The sequence below is a fragment of the Eriocheir sinensis genome, chromosome 25, assembly GCF_024679095.1.
Source record: "Eriocheir sinensis breed Jianghai 21 chromosome 25, ASM2467909v1, whole genome shotgun sequence".
Lineage (NCBI taxonomy): Eukaryota > Metazoa > Arthropoda > Malacostraca > Decapoda > Varunidae > Eriocheir > Eriocheir sinensis.
Genome location: NC_066533.1, coordinates 10,176,935 through 10,197,602, shown reverse-complemented (window position 1 = coordinate 10,197,602; position 20,668 = coordinate 10,176,935). Strand labels below are relative to the sequence as shown.

At 45.3% G+C, this 20,668-nt stretch overlaps 1 protein-coding gene across 8 annotated transcripts; it reads right to left on the bottom strand.

Moving 5' to 3' along the window:
- Positions 1–181: 181 nt before the first annotated feature.
- On the bottom strand, positions 182–19,739 carry LOC127003335 (prominin-1-A-like). Of its 8 annotated transcripts, none has more exons than XR_007757040.1 (19): positions 18,950–19,739; positions 11,540–11,595; positions 10,826–11,034; positions 10,156–10,343; positions 9,761–9,856; positions 9,310–9,383; positions 8,726–8,854; positions 8,253–8,388; positions 7,875–8,045; positions 7,296–7,431; positions 6,472–6,708; positions 5,552–5,774; positions 4,833–4,997; positions 4,404–4,538; positions 3,761–3,919; positions 3,132–3,250; positions 2,662–2,784; positions 1,729–2,260; positions 182–1,279 (listed from the first exon to the last, which is right to left on the bottom strand). XR_007757040.1 is itself a non-coding variant. In XM_050869841.1 (19 exons), exons 1-18 carry the CDS (start codon positions 19,506–19,508, stop codon positions 1,915–1,917), a joined length of 3,261 nt encoding a protein of 1,086 aa, XP_050725798.1. In that variant the 5' UTR covers positions 19,509–19,739; the 3' UTR covers positions 182–1,279; positions 1,874–1,914. The 8 variants fall into 8 exon arrangements, 4 of the variants coding, with proteins under 4 accessions (XP_050725798.1, XP_050725797.1, XP_050725799.1 ...); XM_050869841.1 differs by having other exon boundaries at positions 1,874–2,260; XM_050869840.1 differs by having other exon boundaries at positions 182–2,260.
- Positions 19,740–20,668: the final 929 nt, after the last annotated feature.

Sequence of the window (20,668 nt, the reverse complement as noted above, 5' to 3'; positions counted from 1 at the left end):
TGGTGGGGCGTTGCGTAAGACAGTTGAAGGAAGGGGAGGGGGGGAGGGTAGACGGGTTAAAACCTACAGCACAGTTATGCGACGTGTACAGTGTTGATGATCCCAGATTTCTTCTTGCCTCGCGCCTGCTGTCATGCGGGAGGTAGTGTTATGTGTTGAGGGGTTATGGAATACGCGCCTCCCATCCATCTTATTCTTTATTCTTGGCTAAGGTTAATTAAAAGGTGATCATTTCATACCCACACAATTCAGACACTAGTGGTAGACATTGGGACTATGTAACATGGCAAGAATATGAAACTAGCCGTAATGTATGATATCTATAGTGATGAGTACTTATGTAATAGAAGAGTATAAAAACATGAAGACAACTAACAGTAATGACTAGTAATTCCTCACTTTACATAGGTAATATAGTGGTCTGATAGACTCTACCTAACAATTAAGAGCCCTGCTGCGGGATGCCCACTAGAGGTATCGCCGTTCAGCTATACCTATACGGGGCAGTACCATGGGACGGACTCTGGCAGTGGCCTCTTCCTTCATGCTGGAAGGAGTGACTGGAGCTGACAACGCACTAAAGTGAGAGGGTCTGTAGAACTTATGAAAATATCCCAGGCTGATGTAGCCTACATGCCTGTATGGTGTCAAGACAATTAGCTACTAAACTTGTTAATGGACAAATAAAGAAATAATGTGCAAGTAGTTGGTCGTTTTCGTTAACTCTGGGCAGCGAAACCACTCACTTCGGTAATTCTGCTTGACAGGAGTAAAAGAGCTCCATTGAACATAAAGTGTTTGATTGCCTTGCCCATGTAACAACAACAACAACAAAAAGTGATCGGTATTTTTCCGTCTCTGCAGCACGTAAAGTCAACAAGTTTCTGCTGTGAAAGACCCGATGGAGGTGAAGTGATCCAGCTTACATTAATTCCCTTGGTTCATACGCACATCGCACACACACAAGTTAACATAAGCACTACACTTATAGCTGAAAGGACCAAGTCTGAGGTTATCACAGCCCACAACACAGTTGGGCGTCAACAAAGACTACACCTTACAACATCTAGGAGACACAGGGTCCGGCCCGACCCAAGGCTTTCCATAGTATGGAGTCTGGATCTTCGAGCAGAGCCGGTCTGTTGGTGTTTGTCAGGCGGACGGCGGCGAGGGGGAGCCAGGAGAGGGAGTGTTCCAGACGGACTCAGGTGTTGGGTCACACGCGGCACGTGACGCGGCAAGGCCCTTGAAGCCCCGGGCGCGTCACCAGTGCTTGCGTCTGGAACAACGACAAGGCGTCAGCTCCACCACATACTGCTGGTGCTAGTTGGAGGCTCACAGCGGTTGTCTACCTGCCCCTACTAACTGCTACTTCATGTAGCTAATTTTTCACCCTCCCTCCACACAAACACAAACTGCAACTATCCGTATCCTAGCATAAAATTCTTGCGTAGATGAAGTGTAAGAGCAGCAGCAGCTGAAGACAAACAGCATAGTGGATATTTTTAGCAGCACTGAAAAGAGGCTCCTTTTCTTTAACTAAATAATAACATTTCAAACCGCTTAGCTCAAGCACCCCCCTCCTCTCCCCAAGTCACACACAGGGGAGTGCATAGACCATGCAGCGCACCTTGATGCAAAAGGTCCTCCCTCATGCTACACACACAGGCAAGAGACTGCAAAAGTCACACACCGCTTCCATCATATGACGGTCAGCGTCATACGAACCTTGCCCCAAGAGGCGTCGATCCCACTGAAGGAGAAAGGTGGGGCAAGGGAAAGCAGACTAGGCGGCAGGGGAAGTGCTAGGGCGTAGGATGGAGGGGGACGAAGGGCACAAGCGTGGTGTGGAGGGTGGCAGCTGGGCGCGTACCGTAGTGATGCGAGCGTAGTAGTGGTGATGCAGGACTTATCTCAGGTGTAGGGTGACCTCTCGCAGCAGTCACTGAGGGCAATGCTGCACTTCCTCTCGTGGGGAGGCTCAGCGTACACCGCTGCCGCCGCCGCACTGGCGTCGGGGATGCCAATGCGGGGATCGTCGTCCCAGTGCTCCCGCACCCACTCGAGGGGCCGATGCACGTGGTGCGACACCAGTTCCAGCGTGACGAAGCTCGCGCCGGCCTTCCACGCGTCGCGCCACGCGGCCACCTGCGCCACGGCCATCATCTCATCGGGGTCCTTCGACGCGCGGGATCCCCTGCGGCTGGAAGGTTGCCGGTCCCGCCTCCTCATCTCCATCCTGAAAGCATGGGGGCTCGCTCTGTCCGTCACGGAGGGAGGAAGGGAGGGAGGGGGAACGCATGAGGGTCTACTTCAACGAGGGTATATATAGGGTGGGTGCATGTCATTTGAGACGGAGGGATTAGTGGTGCACGTATTTGTGCCTTGCTCTTGCAAATGCAAGGGTTAGGGGCTGGCAGCTAAAGGGGCAGTTGTTACAATGACGCGGAGGGACGTGGAGGGCAAGGCGACCGACACAAGCAGATACCAACGCGTGAGAGTATAAAACAACAGGTCACTTCGGGTCACCAAATGCTGGGTGACCAAAACACCGAAAGAGGGGCACGGAATACAATGTACTGTCTCCATGGCGGCCAGGCACTCGATCTGCCTGACCTGCCTCCTCCCCACCCTGACCCGTGCAAGCAGGCAGACACTCACCCGTTGTGCTGGTGGTGGTGGGGGGTGTAGGACTGTCGCTGACCCCCGAAGTCCCTCTCCTTGTAGCTCCACGACCCTCCCTGCAGATTAGTGTTCGACTCGGGAGGGGAACCGTTCGAGTGCCTGGAACATGAACACACACATGCACACTCAGGAAGAACGATAAGCATGTACTGACACAAGCTAAAAAGGAAGAAAGCCATCAACGGGAAGACCAGGAAAGAAAAGTGCTGACAGGAGAAGAAAACAGACAAGATCTCGAGGATGTTTTCATAACCAAGATTGATGAAGCCTCTAATCTGAAATGTAATTAAAAAAAAAGCATCCTCTCAGAATTAGAACAGATGATGAATAAGATAAACATTGGTTACATTTAGCAGTGAAAAACAAAAATAAAACCCATATGAGAGAGAGAGAGAGAGAGAGAGAGAGAGAGAGAGAGAGAGAGAGAGAGAGAGAGAGAGACTCACAGCGGAAGCGTGTCATCATCGTAGTCCATGCGGAGGAAGAAGCGTGCCAAGGCCAGCCCCAGACAGATGGAGGGCAGGAAGAGCAGCAGACACCAACTCGTGGCCAGCCAGAGGGCGTTCTGAGGGGCGAGTGGCGTTACGTGGGGGACCAAAACAGTGAAGCAATGACCATCTTTGCTACACTACTGTAAGCACCACTCCAAAACACACATAACATGCAGAGGTAAATAGGCTTAGCTTACTCATTCATTAGAGAATATATAGATACACTACTGTATTGCAAACAAGCTTAAAAAAAAAACGTTTAAACAAAGCACTCACACAAACACGCATGCAACACTCGGAACGCACGTATGCTTAAAATTGTAAATTGTCTGCAACAACAAAAATACTGCTGTTTATATTAAAAGAGCAAAAATGACGAAGAGAACTGAAGGAATTCAAGAGGGTAAGATGTAGTTTTCTTTGTGATAAGTATCTTTTTTTTAATAAGGATGAAGGTTAGGAGATAAGGCTTAGTGTAAGAGAAATACTAATAAGAACGAGAATTAGGAGATATGAAGTTTGTGAGGTGAGAGAGGTGGTTATGTGGGATGACAGGAGTGATATTCTCTCCCGCCCAAACTTACCAGAGGTTCAATGATGCCCTTGCAGGCCAACCCACGAGCCGAGTCGTACAGGTCCCACACAGGGGTGCAGGGCGCCACCGTGTGCAGGGCAGAGTTCCTCACGTGCGTCGCGAACTGGCGCGTGTAGGCCGTGAGTCGCTCCACGTAGCCCCGCGCTTTCTGCCACCACACAGAGATTGGTGAGCCGTAAAATGTGAGATAATAAATACGTCTCTCATAGGTGTGTACCCACCAAAAATGTACTACTGATAGTTCATACACTTAAAAAACAAGGATAATATTGAATTTCTGGTGGCCATCTCGCGTGCAGTTAATGCTTACTTTATTGTATTTCGGTCTCTGAATGCAGTGCAGTAACTAATAGCTTCCAGAAAGCTAAAGAAATTTCAATATAATAATGCAAAAAGTTTATGAGCACTGCCTATAGCACATTGCACTATGGCAGCGGATGGGGTACGTTAGGTTAGGTTAGGTTAGGTCAGGTTAGGTCAGGTTAGGCGGAGTGGCTTTACGGTAATCTACATATTCCCCCCATAACAGGTCTGCTTACTGTACATTAGTTTACTATATGGAATTCAATATTTATAAATGTTTTGAAATTATGTGCAGTGTTGTGGTCAATAAGCCAACTAACAGTACTCACGGCGGCGGCGAGGGATGAACCGTGGTTGTGGATGAAGTACTGGATGGTCCTGAGGTGGCCGGCGCTCTGGTTGATCTGTCGCTGCAGGGGCATGGCCTCCAGGTCCAGCGTGGCCACCTGGTACGTCACGTCCTCCTGGGGGGCGGGCACACACACACACACACAAGTACGAAGTGTTAGTGTGATTATGTCCGATTATTGCATTTTCTGTCAATCAATCAATCTCTCTCTCTCTCTCTCTCTCTCTCTCTCTCTCTCTCTCTCTCTCTCTCTCTCGACCGCCACTTCCTTCACCTTAATTCGCCAAAGTATAAAAAACAGTCTTGGTGGCCATTTGATCTGATGCAATTTCATATAGGTTTAACGACACACCACCTAAGACCTGTGTGGTCTGAATACCTATGTAAATCTATGTAAATTCTAACCCACCTTTCTCTTCTCCAGCGGGTACAGCGTCGTGGTGATGAGGTTGCGAACCCTAGACACCATACGGAACAGCTCGGCGGAGGCGGATACGGAGCGCAGCTGACCGGCCACCGTCTGCATCTGCTCCGCTAAGGCCGGGAGGTTCTTCTTGACTAAAGGCTTCTCCATCTGTAGGGAGAGAGAGAGAGAGAGAGAGAGAGAGAGAGAGAGAGAGAGAGAGAGAGAGAGAGAAATTAGTTAATGTTACGGTCTGTATTTCTTGGTCCTTATTTCTTTGTTTTTTACGTGACTTGCTTGTCTATCTGTGTAGCTTATAATTATCGTTGGTCTTATTTTGTTTAGTGATCCTGCTTTGTAGGCAGCTGTTTATCCTCGTTATTTTTTGTAGTAGTACCTATGCGTTCGTTTCATTGTTGTTCTTATTGATCTCGTCTTCTTATACATAAATATCACGTAGGTCTGATGATCGGTTACCATTCTTTTTATCATTTTAAAGAACCTCGGCACATTTTTTTTTTACGGTAAAGGAAGCAACTCAAGGGGAAAAACACAAAAAAACAAAAAGTCATCTGGGCGCGATGCTCCTGTCAAGAAAACAAAACGAGAGAGTCAGTTGCAAGAATTTTACCTCTTCACCTCCCTCTTTACGATATTAGGCTACCAGCCACTGTTATTCTTATGATTGTCGCTTCCCATTCTAAGTGACAGTTTTAGGTGCTTACCTCCTTCCTGTAGGGCATGAGGTCGATCTTGATGGAATTGAGGAACTGGTCGAGGTGTACCTCCGCCTCAGGGGACAGCAGCTGTACCTGGGACAAGTTAACCTTGAGGCGGCCAAGGCTGTCAGAGAGGTCGAAGGTGGTGCGGCGCGTGACCTCCTCCTCCAGGTCGAAGTAATGACGCAGCTGGAACACCTCGTAGGCCGTCCTGCCCTCCCGACACTGGCTGCAAGGGGATTTGACTTCTAACTCCGCCCCAGAAATGGTATTAAAGAGCCTAACCAGCCACATAATTGTTAATAAATACTAATACGACGTTTACGAAATCTGACGTAAGTTCACAAAAGGAAAGATTGGTGAGGTGTTATTGCTAGCAGCGTGCGCGAGATGGTAGCCTACTCTTTTCAGATGAGTTTGTGGGTAATTTTGCAGAAAAGGAAGAGGTTGTTGGGGGTGTTATACCAGCAACGTAAGCGAAATGGTATTGTTTTGAGATAGGTTTGTGGGTAATCTTATCCTTAAGGAAAAGATAGGTGGGGTGTTATAATCAGCAACATAAGCGAGATGGTATTGTTCTCAGATGAGTTTGTGGGTAGTTTTGCAGGAAAGGAAAATACTGGCGAGGTGTAATTAACAGCAGCGTATACGAAACAACATAGTTTTTTTATGATTTTGTGGCGCAGTTTCCACCATATGAAAATAAAGCATTCCAATTATTATATTATACCATGAAGATGAAGTGCGATAATATCCATAATAACACCAAACTCCAGCGTGGTAAGGGTGTGTAAATAGATGAATATCGAAGAACTAGATAGCTTTAAACAGATAACAAAACAATGGGGGAAAAATAAGTAAAAAAGAAATTAAACAAAACAATGGGGGAAAAATAAGTAAAAAAGAAATTAAGTCGATGTTCCTACTTCAGCACGTTCCCCATGTTGAGTTGGACATCTCGACCGGGGTGGAGGAGGTTGGTAAGGACGGGGCGGTTCTGGTACACCATGCCGGAGTGGTCGAGGAGGTGGGTGAGGGTGGGGAAGTTGGGCTCCTCGTAGAGTGGGTGACAGATGAAGGCGTGTGCGTGGGCCCCGATCAGGAACAGGACCATCACCGCCACCCACAGCACGCCGGACACCAGGAACATGAAGAAAACAGACCTAGAGTGGAGGAAAGATGTGTGAGGTTACTCAGGGTGTATTGAGTTTGTGTAGGTGGGTGTAGAGGGGTTCGAATGAGGAGTGATGGTGTACCTTTTTTTTATGCCCTTGAACTGACTCCTCTGCTGTAAAAAAAAAAAAAAAAAAAAAAAAAAGATAGAAGGCTGTTTGTGGCATGTGTATTTTGGAACGGCATAAAAGAAACGGCAATGATGATGATAATACAGAAGAGGATGAATAACAATACAAACATGAACAAGGAAAGATGACGAAAGAAAGAAAGAAAGAAAGAAGAAGAGGAAGAAGAGGAGGGAGAAGAAGGAGAACAGCACAATCAAGAAGAAGGAAACTAACCAAGAAGAAAGTGAAAAACAAGGAAAAACATAACCAAGAAGAAAAGAAAAACAATCCAAAAGAAAAAAAAGGAAATCACAACCAAGAAGAAAAGAAAAACAACGAAGACAAAAGAAAAAAAACACATGACCAAGAAGATGAAAACATAAAAAAAGAAAAAGAAATAAACAACAACCATGAACACGAACAAAAACACAAATACCAAGCATCACAACAACATACAACACACTCACGAGATCAAAGTCTGTCCCGCGGAGTTGGACGCACAGGACCGCTCGGTGGGTGAGTCTTCGCCGTTGTTCGCCGAGCTGCCACAACACACGCCGACCGTCACCAGCACCCACACCAGGCCCAGGGCGACGGAGATAGCTGCGGCGATGGTAACAGTAGTGATAGTAATAGTAGCAGTAGTAGTAATGGAAGTGGTGGTGGTGGTATATCATTGGTAGTAGGTGTAGTTGTGGTATATAAGTGATTATGCATTTGTCTTCCTTCGTCTTCCTCTCACGACCTCGTTATTACTTTCAATTTTTTTCTTGTGAGAGTGTTAATAGTAGTAGGCATTGTTGTTGTTGTTGTTGTTGTTGTTGTAAAAGCACTACCTTAATCTATACACATATCATACATTCAAAGTAGGTCCTTCACGTATGAACACAATCCTTTACCATCCCGCACAGACACTTCAAACGCCCCTTAAGTTAATACTACGCCAAAAAGCACCGTCAACAAACTTATGTCATGAACACAAAACAGCTCATCATCCCTGTGTCTCTACAAGCAAGTATCAACCAACAAATCCTTTCGGCACTCACAGAGACCCGTGTACCAGCGGTAGGTTTCGTGGTCCAGCAGGATGGCAGCGGCTCGGTCGAAGCGCCACGTGAGGTCCCTCGTGCGCACCTCCAGATCAAAGGCCACGCCGTCCAGGCCCCGCACCTTGGTGTAGAGAGGCGCGCGGTACTCCCTCACCATGCTCTTCACCTCTGGACGGGAGGAAGGTGAGGTATTGGACAAGCATTGATGAGCATTCGGTGGGCTGGCTGGCATATATATAGCCCAGTTTTGGTAAGGTGAGTTGAGGTGAGGTTGGGTTAAGTCACACATAGAGTTCAGAAATATGCGCCCGTGTCACATGTTAGTTTACACCTTCACAACATGCACGTCTTAATGGCATGTTTTGATTATCTTACCTTGGCGGGTGGAGCGTGTCATGGCCTCCACGTACGAGGGGATGTTCTCAAACTCGAGGCGTGCGTGTCGGGCCGTCTCCGTCAGGTTCTGGTTCTCCACCGCCGCCAAGTGACGCAGCTGCTCCGAGAAGGAAAACTGCAACACAAGACGGAAAGAAACGGGATGACTTAGACCAAATAGACCATGGCAACTCTTGATTAACTATGAGAGAAAACTGATATTATTATTTTGCACATATTCATCTTATTTCCATTGCCAAGAACTCGTGGAGAGGAAAGATGGGGAGAGAAAAAAATAGGAAAGCGAGCTCTCACTACCACGCTACTCGACACTTTAAAAAAATGAGGAAGGTCGCGAGGTGGAATGGATAAATAAAGAGGAAAAAAATACTGTTATGAATGTGAGGTGCTTAAAAGGAATAACTCTGTCACGCTGTTCAATGCTATCGCCAGGAGAATCGACCGGGACTCACGCTGTCGAACCGGGAGCCGATGTCCAGGCCACGAGTGTCCAGCGTGGCGCACAGCTCCATGTCCTCCAGCGAGCAGCGGGACACGAAGCGCTGGATGTCCGCCGTCAACTCCGCTAGGCGACCACGAAGCTGCGTAGCCGGCGACGACGAGGACGAGGAAGAGGAGGAGGAGGAGGAGGGAAGAAGAAGAGTGAGGATAAGAAGAAAATAAATAGCAGAAAAAACTAACAAAAACAAGAACATCAACACGAAGAACAAGAACAAGAATAACAAGAACAAGAAGAAAAGGAGGAGCAGAAGGAAAGAGAAAACATTAGTAAGATAAATTAATAAAACAAAATCAAATCAGAAACACGTACTAATTTCAAGACAAACGATAACTCATTCTTGACATAAACACACACACACACAAAAAAAAAAAACTGGTTAACTTCAATAAATAAGAGCATAATGTAAACAAAATCCCTGTCCAGCTACTTTTTTTCTGCTAACAATAGTCCTAAAGATAGCCTAAACAAAGGGTCTGTCACACGACCTCCAAGAGAGCCGAAGGAGAGTACCACAAGAGGACCCATCGAACTCACCTCCTCTGCCCGCGCTGCTGCCTGTGACCGGGACTCCTCAAGGGTCCTCATACGGCTGGCGATGTTCCTCAGACCTCAAGGAGCAAAGAAAAAAAAATAATGAAACAAAATACGAGAGGGGAAAAGGTGAACGCCTTAGTTAGAAAAAAATGCATATAGATAAAGAAAACCACCTAGTACGAATTAAGACCACGTATAGGGAATTAAAACCGCGTACACTGAATCAGAACCGCGTATCGAGAAACAAAGCAGCAAACGGTAAAGGGCAAACTCGTATATAGTGAAAGACAACCGAAAATACTGTGAGAAAAAAATACCACAAAAATTAAATAAAAAGGAAATATCTAAAACCGCACATTGCTAAACAAAACCTCATATAACTGATCAAAACCGCGTATACAAAGACAAATCAGCGCATATCAACAAGAACGAGATCGCGCTTAGGCCTTACTGCTGCTGATGTGTAGGAGGGAGTCGAGGGCCACCTCTATCTGGGCTTCCGCCGCTAGTTCCCGCTGGAGTGGCCGCCCAAGCAGGTACTCGATGTCTGGAACGAGGCACAGATGGCAAAGGTAAAGGAGATGATGATAATGAAGAAGAAGAAGAAGAAGAAGAAGAAAAAGAAGAAGAAGAAGAAGAAGAAGAAGAAGATCTCTCCCTTGTTTTGCTATATCTTCTTGCTCTTTTTTTTTGTTTCTTTCTTTCCTTTCCTTCTTTTTCCTCCCTCTTCTTTTTCCTTCTCCTTTTCCCCCTCCTCCTTCTCCTCCTCCTCCTCCTCCTCCTCCTACTACTACTACTACTACTATTCTCATATCACCACCACCATAAAGAAGGACAGTCTCTCACCATCGAGGTCGTTGAAGATGGCGTCCGTGGTCTGCTCGTAGGCGTTGGTGACGAGGAAGCGAAGTTGCATCTTGGTGTTGGCGAGGAAGGTGTCGAGGTCCCGCACGTTGTTGTGGACGCTGCGCTGCGCCACCCCCACCGTGGACCCCAGACGCTCGTTGCTCACCACCACCACCACCACGCCCAGCCTGCAACACCGAGATCTTCAATTAACACCACTGTCAACACCACTGTCAACACCAATGCCCCCCTTATCCAACGCTTTAACTAGCACTCTTAATTCTCAGTAACAGCAGTATATCATCACTCCAAGAACTCCATCAACATCAACATCACTATTATCAACACCATCATTCCCATTCCTTACCTGCAATCACAGCCACCACCACCACTACCACTACCACACCCAGCCGGCAACACCAACACCTCCATTAACACTAAAACCATTACCAACACCTTCACTACCACTACCAGCATACAATAACAACCTCATCATCAACACCAATACACCAGCGAGTTACCTCCCGCCACAGACTCAAGGGCCAATGTGAAGGAGATGTGCACCGAGGCCACGCACAACTTTAACATATACCCCCAACTTTACCATTGCCCTACTACTACTACTACTACTACTACTACTACCACTACTACTATATAATCAGCCACTCACAGCAAAGCGGAGGATATTGCGGAAAGGAAGACGATGAGGCTGCGTCGCTGGCAGTTGAAGCAGGAGGTGTGGTGGTGCTGCGTCTTGCTGCCCCCACAGCGCCCACACAGCCGGCAGCAGCACACGAACAGCCCCACAGCAGGCACCCCCACGGCCAGGCCCACGGCTACACCCATGCACGCCACGAAGCCAGGCTCGACCTTCAACGACTGTGGGAAAGGTAGAGGAAGAGGGTTGATTTGACTGACTAAATGGTTTACTGGCTGAATGGCTGATTGAATGATTGGCTGATTGACTCGCTGCATGGCTGACTGATTTACTGCGTGGTTGACTGACTGACTGCCTGGTGATTGACTGACTGACTGCATGACTGGCTGATTGACTGACTGAATGGCTGACTAAATGAATGACTGATTGACTGCATGGCTGACTGACTTCATGCACTAGACCGAATACATCAGTTGAAAATAAAACAGCCAAAACTGCAACGAGACGAAAAACTGAGAAGGGCAACTGCTAGATCAGGTAAAAAATAAAAGCTGGCAGATTATCTCGAATCAGAAAATAAAACCTATACTAAAACAGATAACAATGCAAAGGCAGAGCCGATGAAGAAATGCTACGCTTCTATGCTGGATACAATGATATGACAGAAAAGAGGAGAGGAGGATCAGTGGTATATAAAAGGGTCACTCTCGTGTTAACTTTACGTACCTCTCTGATGAGCTCTTCCCCGGAGACGCGTTGTTCCCAGGCGGCGCGTATGAGATCTGAAAAGTGGGGTAGGGTAGGATATAATGCATGAAAATGATAATATATGAAACTAACCCAATTCCGTCCGTCAAAGATCTGATGCGGAATAAGAAACAATGATAAAACTTTTGATAATGAATGACAATGATAAATATAAAGAGTACATGATGAAAATAGTGTTATTATATAAAAGTAGCTCAATCGTATCCGCAAAAGATCTGATAAGGAAAAACAATGATAAAAATGACACATACTACACGATAATTATAATGATGATTTATGAAAGTAGCCAAATCATGTCTGTAAAATATCTAATAAGGAAAAAAACAAAACAATGACAAGAATTTTATGATGAATGATGAGGATAACACCAAATTAAAGTGATAAAGGATACGTGTTTAAACATTGCCATAAAGCTATACCGAGGCCGGGAAAAAAGGTAAAATGGTAATCATCGTAGAATCATTTATCCTAAAAAATTACACCACTCATTGAATTTTCGTCTGACATTAATCGTATCCCTTTAAACTATAGTCTTCCAAATATGTCAAGGCCGGTCTGGCGTAGGCTCTCGTGGTCCTTTCCTCCCCTCTGCTCTGCCACACAGTCCCAACACCTATCCCTTCCTTTCATATGTGAACTATAGGTAACATATGTGAGGAAAAAAATAGGTGTTGGGACTGTGTGGCAGAGCATAGGGGAGAAATGGACCCGCGGGAGCCAACGCCAAAACGGACTCGACAATTTGGTTTCACTATAGGTCTGTGCGAGTTTACATTTGGACCGAAACATTAGTCTTGTAGTGGGTTATGTTCGCCACTTCGTTCGCAATATTCTTCTTCAGCGGGCTTTTTCTTTTCTACACTTTCTTTTTGTTGCCCTTGAGTTGCTTCCTGTACTGTAAAAAAAGAAAGTGAAAATGATTCTGGTAAAGTGAAATGAGGTATGAAAATTAACCATGGTCAAAATATGGATAAACATTCATTTGACTATAGTTCATTATCATATCTCAGCTTTAGTTTAACACAGTACTATTTGTTTTATATAAGTACAACGAAAAGACGCTCCACGGTTCTATACGTCAAACACACGCGGACGACCTTGTTCTTTTCTCCTTTTTTTCATGGTCTTACGAGAACACGTGAAAGCTCTTGAGTCTCATCGACACGAAAGGGCCGAAGCCAGGTGGTAAGCACACACCCACACACCCACACACACACACACACACACATGAGCTTGACTGAAACATGAAAAAAAATAAAACATCAACCACAGGAATGCGAAATAAGGAATAGTAAACGCCAAGTAGGTAAAAAGTAACCAAAAATAAAGTAAAATAAAGTATAAAGTAAGCAAAATAAAGTAAAATAAAGCAAAGTATCATTCCTAGGAGCAGAATCGATGCACTAAATGATTTTGCGACATAAATATTCAAAGTAAAAAGAATGTAATGAAGGAAGAAGAGTAAAGAAAATTAAAAATGAAGAAAAAACATGAATTTCAAACGTATTTTTAAGAAAAAGTAAAAAGAAAAACAGAAAAATACAACCTGAACCTCATCTTCCGTGCGTGTGTGTGTGTGTGTGTGTGTGTGTGTGTGTGTGTGTGTGTGTGTGTGTGTGTGTGTGTGTGTGTGTGTCTATCATTTGTACACACAGCGACTTGCGTTCCCTATAACTCCTGCTAATCTTCTTTTCTTCTCTTCTATCTTCCCTTCCTCCTCTTCCTCCTTTCTCTTATTCCCTCCCGTCTTCTCCCTCCCCCGCCTCCTTCACGTCTTAAATATTAACATCCCCCCCCCATCTCTCTCTCTCTCTCTCTCTCTCTCTCTCTCTCTCTCTCTCTCTCTCTCTCTCTCTCTCTCTCTCTCTCTCTCTCGTCTTCCACTCCAACCTTCATTTCGTTTCTCTCACGCAATCATTCGTTAACTCTACGCCTCCTGCCTCCATCTTTCATGTATCTTTGTTTTTTAGGCATAATGCATATATACACAGAAGCGTACAGGGGAAGTGGAGGAGAGGGGGCTGATCGACCATACGCCCCATCCTTTATCCTATCAGTCCCTCCAAATATTTCTAAAAAGTGAATGATATATACAATGGGTTTCTACAAATTCTTTCCTATAAAATATTCTAGAGTGTATGTATAGTGTCCTCCAAACAATGCAAGGAATTTATAGCAAGTGTATCGTATTAGAATCCTTAGTAGTAGAGCCTTTGTAAAAACTTAGAATCTGAACCTTTTACGATGACGCTTCTTGAGGTAAATGAAATCTGGAGCCTTTGTAAAACCGCTTCTATATGTAAACAGAATCTGAACCCTTTACAAATGCAATCTAAACCATTTGTATATCTCAGGAGTGCCATATTATTTTTTTAACTTTATGTCCATAGCTTAGTTAACCATTTTGGATACTACTGGTGGTCGGTCCTATCAAGCGCTGGGATATCTGATTCTTTTCTTCTTTTCAGTGAGGTCGTTGGTCGTCTTAGTGTTCGTGGAGGCTCTTGTTCTTTGTGGACGTCTCCGGCACTCCGAAAAAAGCTCTTATGAGATTATCGAGGAATCAACACCGGCGGTTTAAGTTCAGGTCGAGTGTCACGCGGAGGCAGCGACATGCGGGGCGAGGCAGGTGGGGTGAGCACTGCCAAGGCTTCTCTCTTCTTCCTCCTCCTCCGACTACTACTTTCCTCTTCTTCCTTCTCTCCGATCTTCTCCTCCTTACATACTTTACTACTTTACTCTTCCTCGGGTCTCCTTCAGTCTGTTTTTACTACTTCTCACTATTTCGCTTGTCTCCTTTCCTCTCCTCCTTCTCCTACTTCTACTACTTTCCTTTTATTTCTCCTTCTCTCCTATCTTCTCCTCTTTACATACTTTACTACTTTACTCTTTCTCGTGCCTCCTTCAGTCTGTTCTTCCTCCTTACTATTTCGCTTGTCTCCTTTCCACTCATCCTTCTCCTACTTCTACTAATTTCCTCTTATTTCTCCTTCTCTCCTATCTCCTTACACACTTTACTTTTCCGTGTGTCTTCTTCTCTCCTCTCCTCTTCCTCCGTTATACTTCTTACAATTTTGCCTGTCTCATCCTTTCCTCTCCTCTTACTATTTTGCCTGTTTCCCTCTTCGTCTCCTCCTCCTCCTCCTCTCTCTCCCTCATACGTATTCTTTCCTTCCTCCACGCATGGAAAACCTACAACACAAACTTTGGCAGGAATATGAGACAGGTAATTCGCATACCTTCACGTGCTTTCTCTCTCTCTCTCTCTCTCTCTCTCTCTCTCTCTCTCTCTCTCTCTCTCTCTCTCTCTCTCTCTCTCTCTCTCTCTCTCTCTCTCTCTCTCTCTCTCTCCTATACGTATACTTTCCTCTAACTCATTCTCCCGTCTCCTCCTTCTCTACTTTCTCGTTGTGAGTAGACACGCTGTCCAACTTACTAATGCAAGAGTTAACCATTATCTTCATTCTTTCATCCCGTTCAATCGCTCACTTTAGAACAGTCGTCGTCTACGATTTGAACGCTTTTAAGAGTGGAGTATTCTAAATGAATCTCGAATCTAAAGTGATTATCTTTTTTTAATTAATCCTCTCCTTTTTATTAGGGGCAATGTTTTGCGTTTTGCCTCCTCTTTTGAAAAACAAAAAAATTCACACCACATTTGTTACTAGCTTGTAAGAATATGGCTCAAACGAATAAAAAAAAATCTATGGATATTCTTCGACTTCCACCTTTTATATCTTATAGCAAAGGAAACAAACCGAGGACAAAACTTAACAGTAAAAAACGCAACATGCTCCTCCCACACACTAAAAAAAAAAAAGAGAGAAATATCTAAAAAAAAACACAAGCAGTAGCTTATAGGTTGGAGATGCCTTGATACTTCCCTCTTGAAAGCATTCGTTTACTTATATTTTTCCCCTGAAGGGTTTATACCTGCATTTCCCAACCTGGGGGAAATTTCAGGATTCCATGGGGAAATTTAACGTGAGGGAAATGTATATTACTAGCAATTAACCGACTGAAAAAAAAATCTCGTAGAATATGGAATTGACTTTTCTCCAAGTATATAGAAGCAAAAATCAACATTTATGCTACGAAAGATAGAGTTGAGGAATATATAAAAGAGAGGGGTGAAAGAGGGATCCGAGGACTTAGATGTGCGAGAATTGTATGTTTGGAGAGGGAAAACTGGAGACTCTTCTTTCATGGAGTTCCCGGCGGAAACGGGGCGTCAGGGCTGTTGATTGATTGATTTGTGTTATTAAGCAAGTAAATTTTGCGTTTGGCTTCTATTTGTTTATTATGTTATTTGCGTTATTAAGAAAGAAAATATCGAGCATTGGCTATATTTTTCCTTGTCCACACGATGGGGGAATCCGGATCGTTGAACTGATTGCAGGGGGAAATGACAGAAAAAAGGTTGGGAGTCACTGGTTTATACTATGAAGAACGAAACAAGTTTGTTCAAAAGGTACATGTAGGAAGTGATGAGGAAGAGAGCATTCAGGTCAGGTAAAGGTGTACGGTGTAGGTTTCTTGTGTTTCTAACGGCTCAAAAGAGTACTACAGGAGTTCTCTGATGTACGAGCTGTAACCAAGTGACTATTTTGGGTGCTGGTGGTTGAGCCTATCCTGTTACTGGGGCATCTATAGTTCTTTTCTTCTTTTCATTGAGGAAGTTATTCATCCTACTTCATACGTGTTCTTTTTTTTACGAGCTAATATTTGCAACTCAGTATGGCATGATTTGTTGGAGGTTCTCGTCTTGCAAACCCAGGAATCATGCGCATGACACTTTTTTGTTTTGTTATGTGTGTACAGTGTTTTCCGTATTTTCTATTTAAAAGCTTTTTCTCCATTTACAGCCGTCTTCCTCCTTCTCCAATTCTTCTCTTACTTCCACTTCCTCCTCCCGCTCCTCCTGCACTCAGCATGTCTCACCTCTCCGGCCTGTCAGCACTGTTCCCCGGAAGTCAGGAAAGTGACGCCTAAATAAGTAATGTCCGAAAATAATAACAGAAGAAAGAAAAGAACAAAATAACAACGGCAACTACTACTACTACTACTACTACTACTACTACTACTACTACTACTACTACTACTACTACCACCACCACTACTACTGCTACAACTGCGCAAGAAGCCTTTGATGCATAACACCTCATTACTCAACGAAAACAAACAGACGATGAAAAAACAACACCCAAGAGAAAAAGTATATGACGTTTACCTCGAGGCACCTCTTTTTTCGATGTTACAAGCCCGGAAAGAGAAGAAGCCTCGAGGGGATAAATGAGCACTAGACAGGTGATGGGGAGGAGGAGGAGGAGAAAGAGGAGCAGGAGGAGGAGGTGGAGGTGGAATGGAGGGTGGTGGGTGGGTTGGCGTGTACGTGCTATCCCGGAGTAAAGAAACCTACCAACTACACTTCCAGTCTGGTGTGGATGCCATGGGGGGTGGATGAGGAGGAAGGGGAATGAGTGCAAGGGAGATGGGGAAAGGTGGAAAAGGAGGGAGAGGGGAGGGTCGTTTCTGGGAAGTCGAGTGGGAGAGGAGGGAAGGGAGGGAGAAAAGTAGGAGGTGGGAGAGGAATAGGTGTCATGGAAAGGGATGATGGTCGGAGAGGAAGGGAGTACCAGGAAAACAGAAGCGTGGGAGGTGCCATTCAAAGGGATGGTGGGAGAGGAGGGAGAGGAATGCGTGCAAGGGAGAAAGAAAAGTGGGAAGTGGGAGAGGAATATGTGTCATGGATGGGAGAGGAGGTAAGGAAATGAGTGTCAGAGAGAGAGGGATGGAAGGGCAAAGATGGAGTGGTTGCCAGGGAGAGGGAGAAAGAGAGGGAATGCCTAGGAAAGGAAGAAAAGGGAAGGAAAGGAGGGCGTGGATCTCAGTGAAGGAAAGGAGGGCGTGGATCTCAGTGAAGGAAAGGAGGGCGTGGATCTCAGTGAAGGAAAGAAGGGAGGGAAGTGGGTATACCAAGGAAGGAGAGAAGAGAGGCTTAGGTGGAAGTGAATGTCTGGGAGATGAGGGAGAAGAGGGTGAGGAATGTGATGAGTGAGTGGAGTAATAAGTTCCTGGGTGAGGGAATGAGTTCGGAAAATCTGTTCGAGTCGGGTCAAGCGTTACTGTTCCGCCTCGTCTCCCGTTTTCTCTCAGGTGAAGTCCCTCCCGTGGTAATACAGATAATATCCCTCCTCATAGGACTTCCTCGCTTGTATTAATGAACCACATACCGATAGATGGTTAGTGTTGACCCAATAAACATACTGAGACGGATAAGGAGGTAACCACTGTCCCGTTTGTGAGAAAATGGAAGGCAGGGAGCTTCGAGGTATTGGTTCAGACTCATGAAACAACTCACTAGGTCACCTTCTCCAAATACAGAAAACTAAGTATCAAATGGCGGATAGTAGGCTACACATCTCTTAGCACAGTCAAAATAATTCAAAATGTGTCCTGAGGGTTAAGGTTCAAATAAAGTTAGGTCGTTTTAAGTAATGTTTGAATATCTCTTTGAGTAGCATCTTTATCATGTGGTTTCGAAATCGTGATGAAACAGCTTGATTGGGTTTCTTCGCGTTTGAGGTTACTATGGATTTTCTTGTTTCTAGGGTGATCCGGGTGTTTTTAATCTTTAGAGAAAGTATATGACCATTGGGTATTAGGGACGTAGTGGTCTAGAGGGGTAAGCCATGGAAATGAACAGCCAGGGAGAGGCATTTCGAAGCCCAGTGTTGCCGCGTGATATTTCAAAGGGAATCCGATCGTAATCCCAAAAAGTAGCGACATGGGTAAAAGCTGTTAAGAGAAAGAGCAATCATAAAATCCCATACAGGTACGAGTCTGTTGGCTGGTGTGTCTGTGGCTTTAAGATGCCTCTGGAAGTTTCTTGTTTCTGAGGTGGTATGTCAATTATATTTATTAAACTTTATATTCTTTAAGAGTCGACTGGCGCAGCGGCTTCAGTAGCTACGTTCTGCTTTTACATGCGATTACCTTTCATTTTACTGTGGCGACAAAATATCTATGAATTCTGTATGTGTTTGTTGCCAAATTCTATCTATTCTTAATAGCATCAGGACAATATAATATTTAGTTCTAGTGATGACGATTCAGGTGGTGGTGATGATAATGGAAGACAACGACGATGACGACAAAGACAACGATGGCAGTGATAGATATAAAAAATGTGATAAGGTTGCAACATGTTCCTAGCAATCCTTCGCCACAGGATAGGAAACAGCTCGCACTAATACGAAGTTAGGATGTTAAGGGTAAAGTAGGTTGGGCTGCATACAGAAGAAATAGGCAATATCAGGCTGCATGCTGAGGACCGGGTAGACAGGGGAGTGACGGACGGGTACCCACCGAGAGGGACGCTGGCGGGCTGCAAGAGGGAGACGAAGGCGCCGGCCCAGGCGAGGATGGAGGACTGGGCGTGCGTCTTGTCGGTGCGGTACACGTCTCCCTCGGGCACGGGCGCGAACTCGATCTTGTGCACGGGAATGTCCCCGACTAAGGAGCTCCTGGCGCCCTTGTTCTCTCTCTCCCTCTCCCTCTCCCGCTCCTTCCTCTCCGGAGAGAATAGGAGTCGGCTGGCCACCGTCACTATGGGCAAGGGGAGGCGTCTGCTGGGGGCGTCTTGGGAGGGTGGTGCTGGCGGGGGTGCTGGCACGGGCGGGAATCCACTACCCCACACAAGGGATCTGTTCCCCTTGGCGCCTCTTTCGCCCATGCCCAGGACAGCCACGCCTTGAGGTCGCTCGTCGCCCACTTCGGTTCCATTTCGCTGCAGCACTTTGAAGGCGACCGTGACTTGGGGCGGCGGGTCAGGCGGGGTCACTGTGCTGCTGTCCCGAGTGTCTGCCCCCGCCCCGGCACACACCACCAGAAGCACGGCCACGCCCACCCTCCACATCCCCGCCATGACTGACACGCTGACACTAACGCACCGACTCAGACTGGCGACCCTGAGAGCAGCGTGCCTCCACCTCGCCTCAGCCCGCGCCGCACGCACACTGACGCCGCATGACCTAACGAGCCAGCGGGGGTTGACAGCTCAGTAGTTATTCTCAAAAACTGGGCAACAAATCGACTCTAAAACACTGGATTAGACTTGTGGTCACTTTGTTTAGCCTAAAGACAGCCTTATCTACAACCCTTTTCTTGATTAATAGTTTTTGACACGTTTAATTTGACAAGGTAATTAAAGGGATAAATAAATAGAAAAATCTTTATGAAAATATTTATGGATGACTCGGTAGCTTGCAGCGCGAACGTGATTATTATTTTTTATTGTTGTAAAACAACATGCATTTTCAGCAAAGACAACAGGTGCTTCCCATCCCAACGTCCAAGCAAGATGGCTGTATTTACTCAATATTACTCATATCAAATTACATATTCGCCATCTCAGTGGGACATAAAACTATGGGGAAACACAAATGATATTGATGCTATTCATGTTTCATAAATCACGACTTGGAGTAACAAAAAAAAGTCAACCTCTCATCTCGGTTCATCATGAGCATCCACTTTTTTCTATAATTCTTCATTTTTATTAGGTTTATGTAACAAACTTCTTGTCAAACCATACATTATCTGAATTTCCCTAAATATGGTATCCATGTAGTCTTCCAATGCGTTACCTTATTATGTCAAGACTTAAGTGCTTAGATAGAGCAAGCTTTCAATATATGTTTTCTATATTATTTATGAATATATTTCTTGTCAGAAGTCAACCTTGCTCACCAGGTTGCTTTTGTAACAATCTTGAGTGGAGGAGGCTGAGAGGATGCCCACAAAGCTTGTTCCTTGAGTATGGATTCTTCCTCCAAGTAGTACTTTGGGTGGATGGGAATTAAGGGGGCCGGCATGTAGACCTGCTCAAGGGAACCCTTGGGGTTGGCATTATAGGGTGGGTGAGGCAAAATGCCCCCCTGTATATAATCCTAATGACTGATTAATGCGAGGCAATGAACGAAAAATAGCTCTTACAATGTTACAGTAGGTTGAATTTAGTGACATACAACACTCATCAGAATTGCCAAATGGCTGGTAACCCCAGCCTGCCCTTTTGATAAACCT

Excerpts from the sequence above, each read along its gene's own strand:
- LOC127003335 (XM_050869840.1), bottom strand. The coding sequence starts at position 19,508 with ATGGCGGGGATGTGGAGGGTGGGCGTGGCCGTGCTTCTGGTGGTGTGT. Across the intron at positions 10,344-10,825 it reads GCAATATCCTCCGCTTTGCT|GCTGGGCGTGGTGGTGGTGG; the intron begins GTGAGTGGCTGA and ends TCGGTGTTGCAG. Across the intron at positions 9,384-9,760 it reads CCTCCTACACATCAGCAGCA|GTCTGAGGAACATCGCCAGC; the intron begins GTAAGGCCTAAG and ends TTGCTCCTTGAG.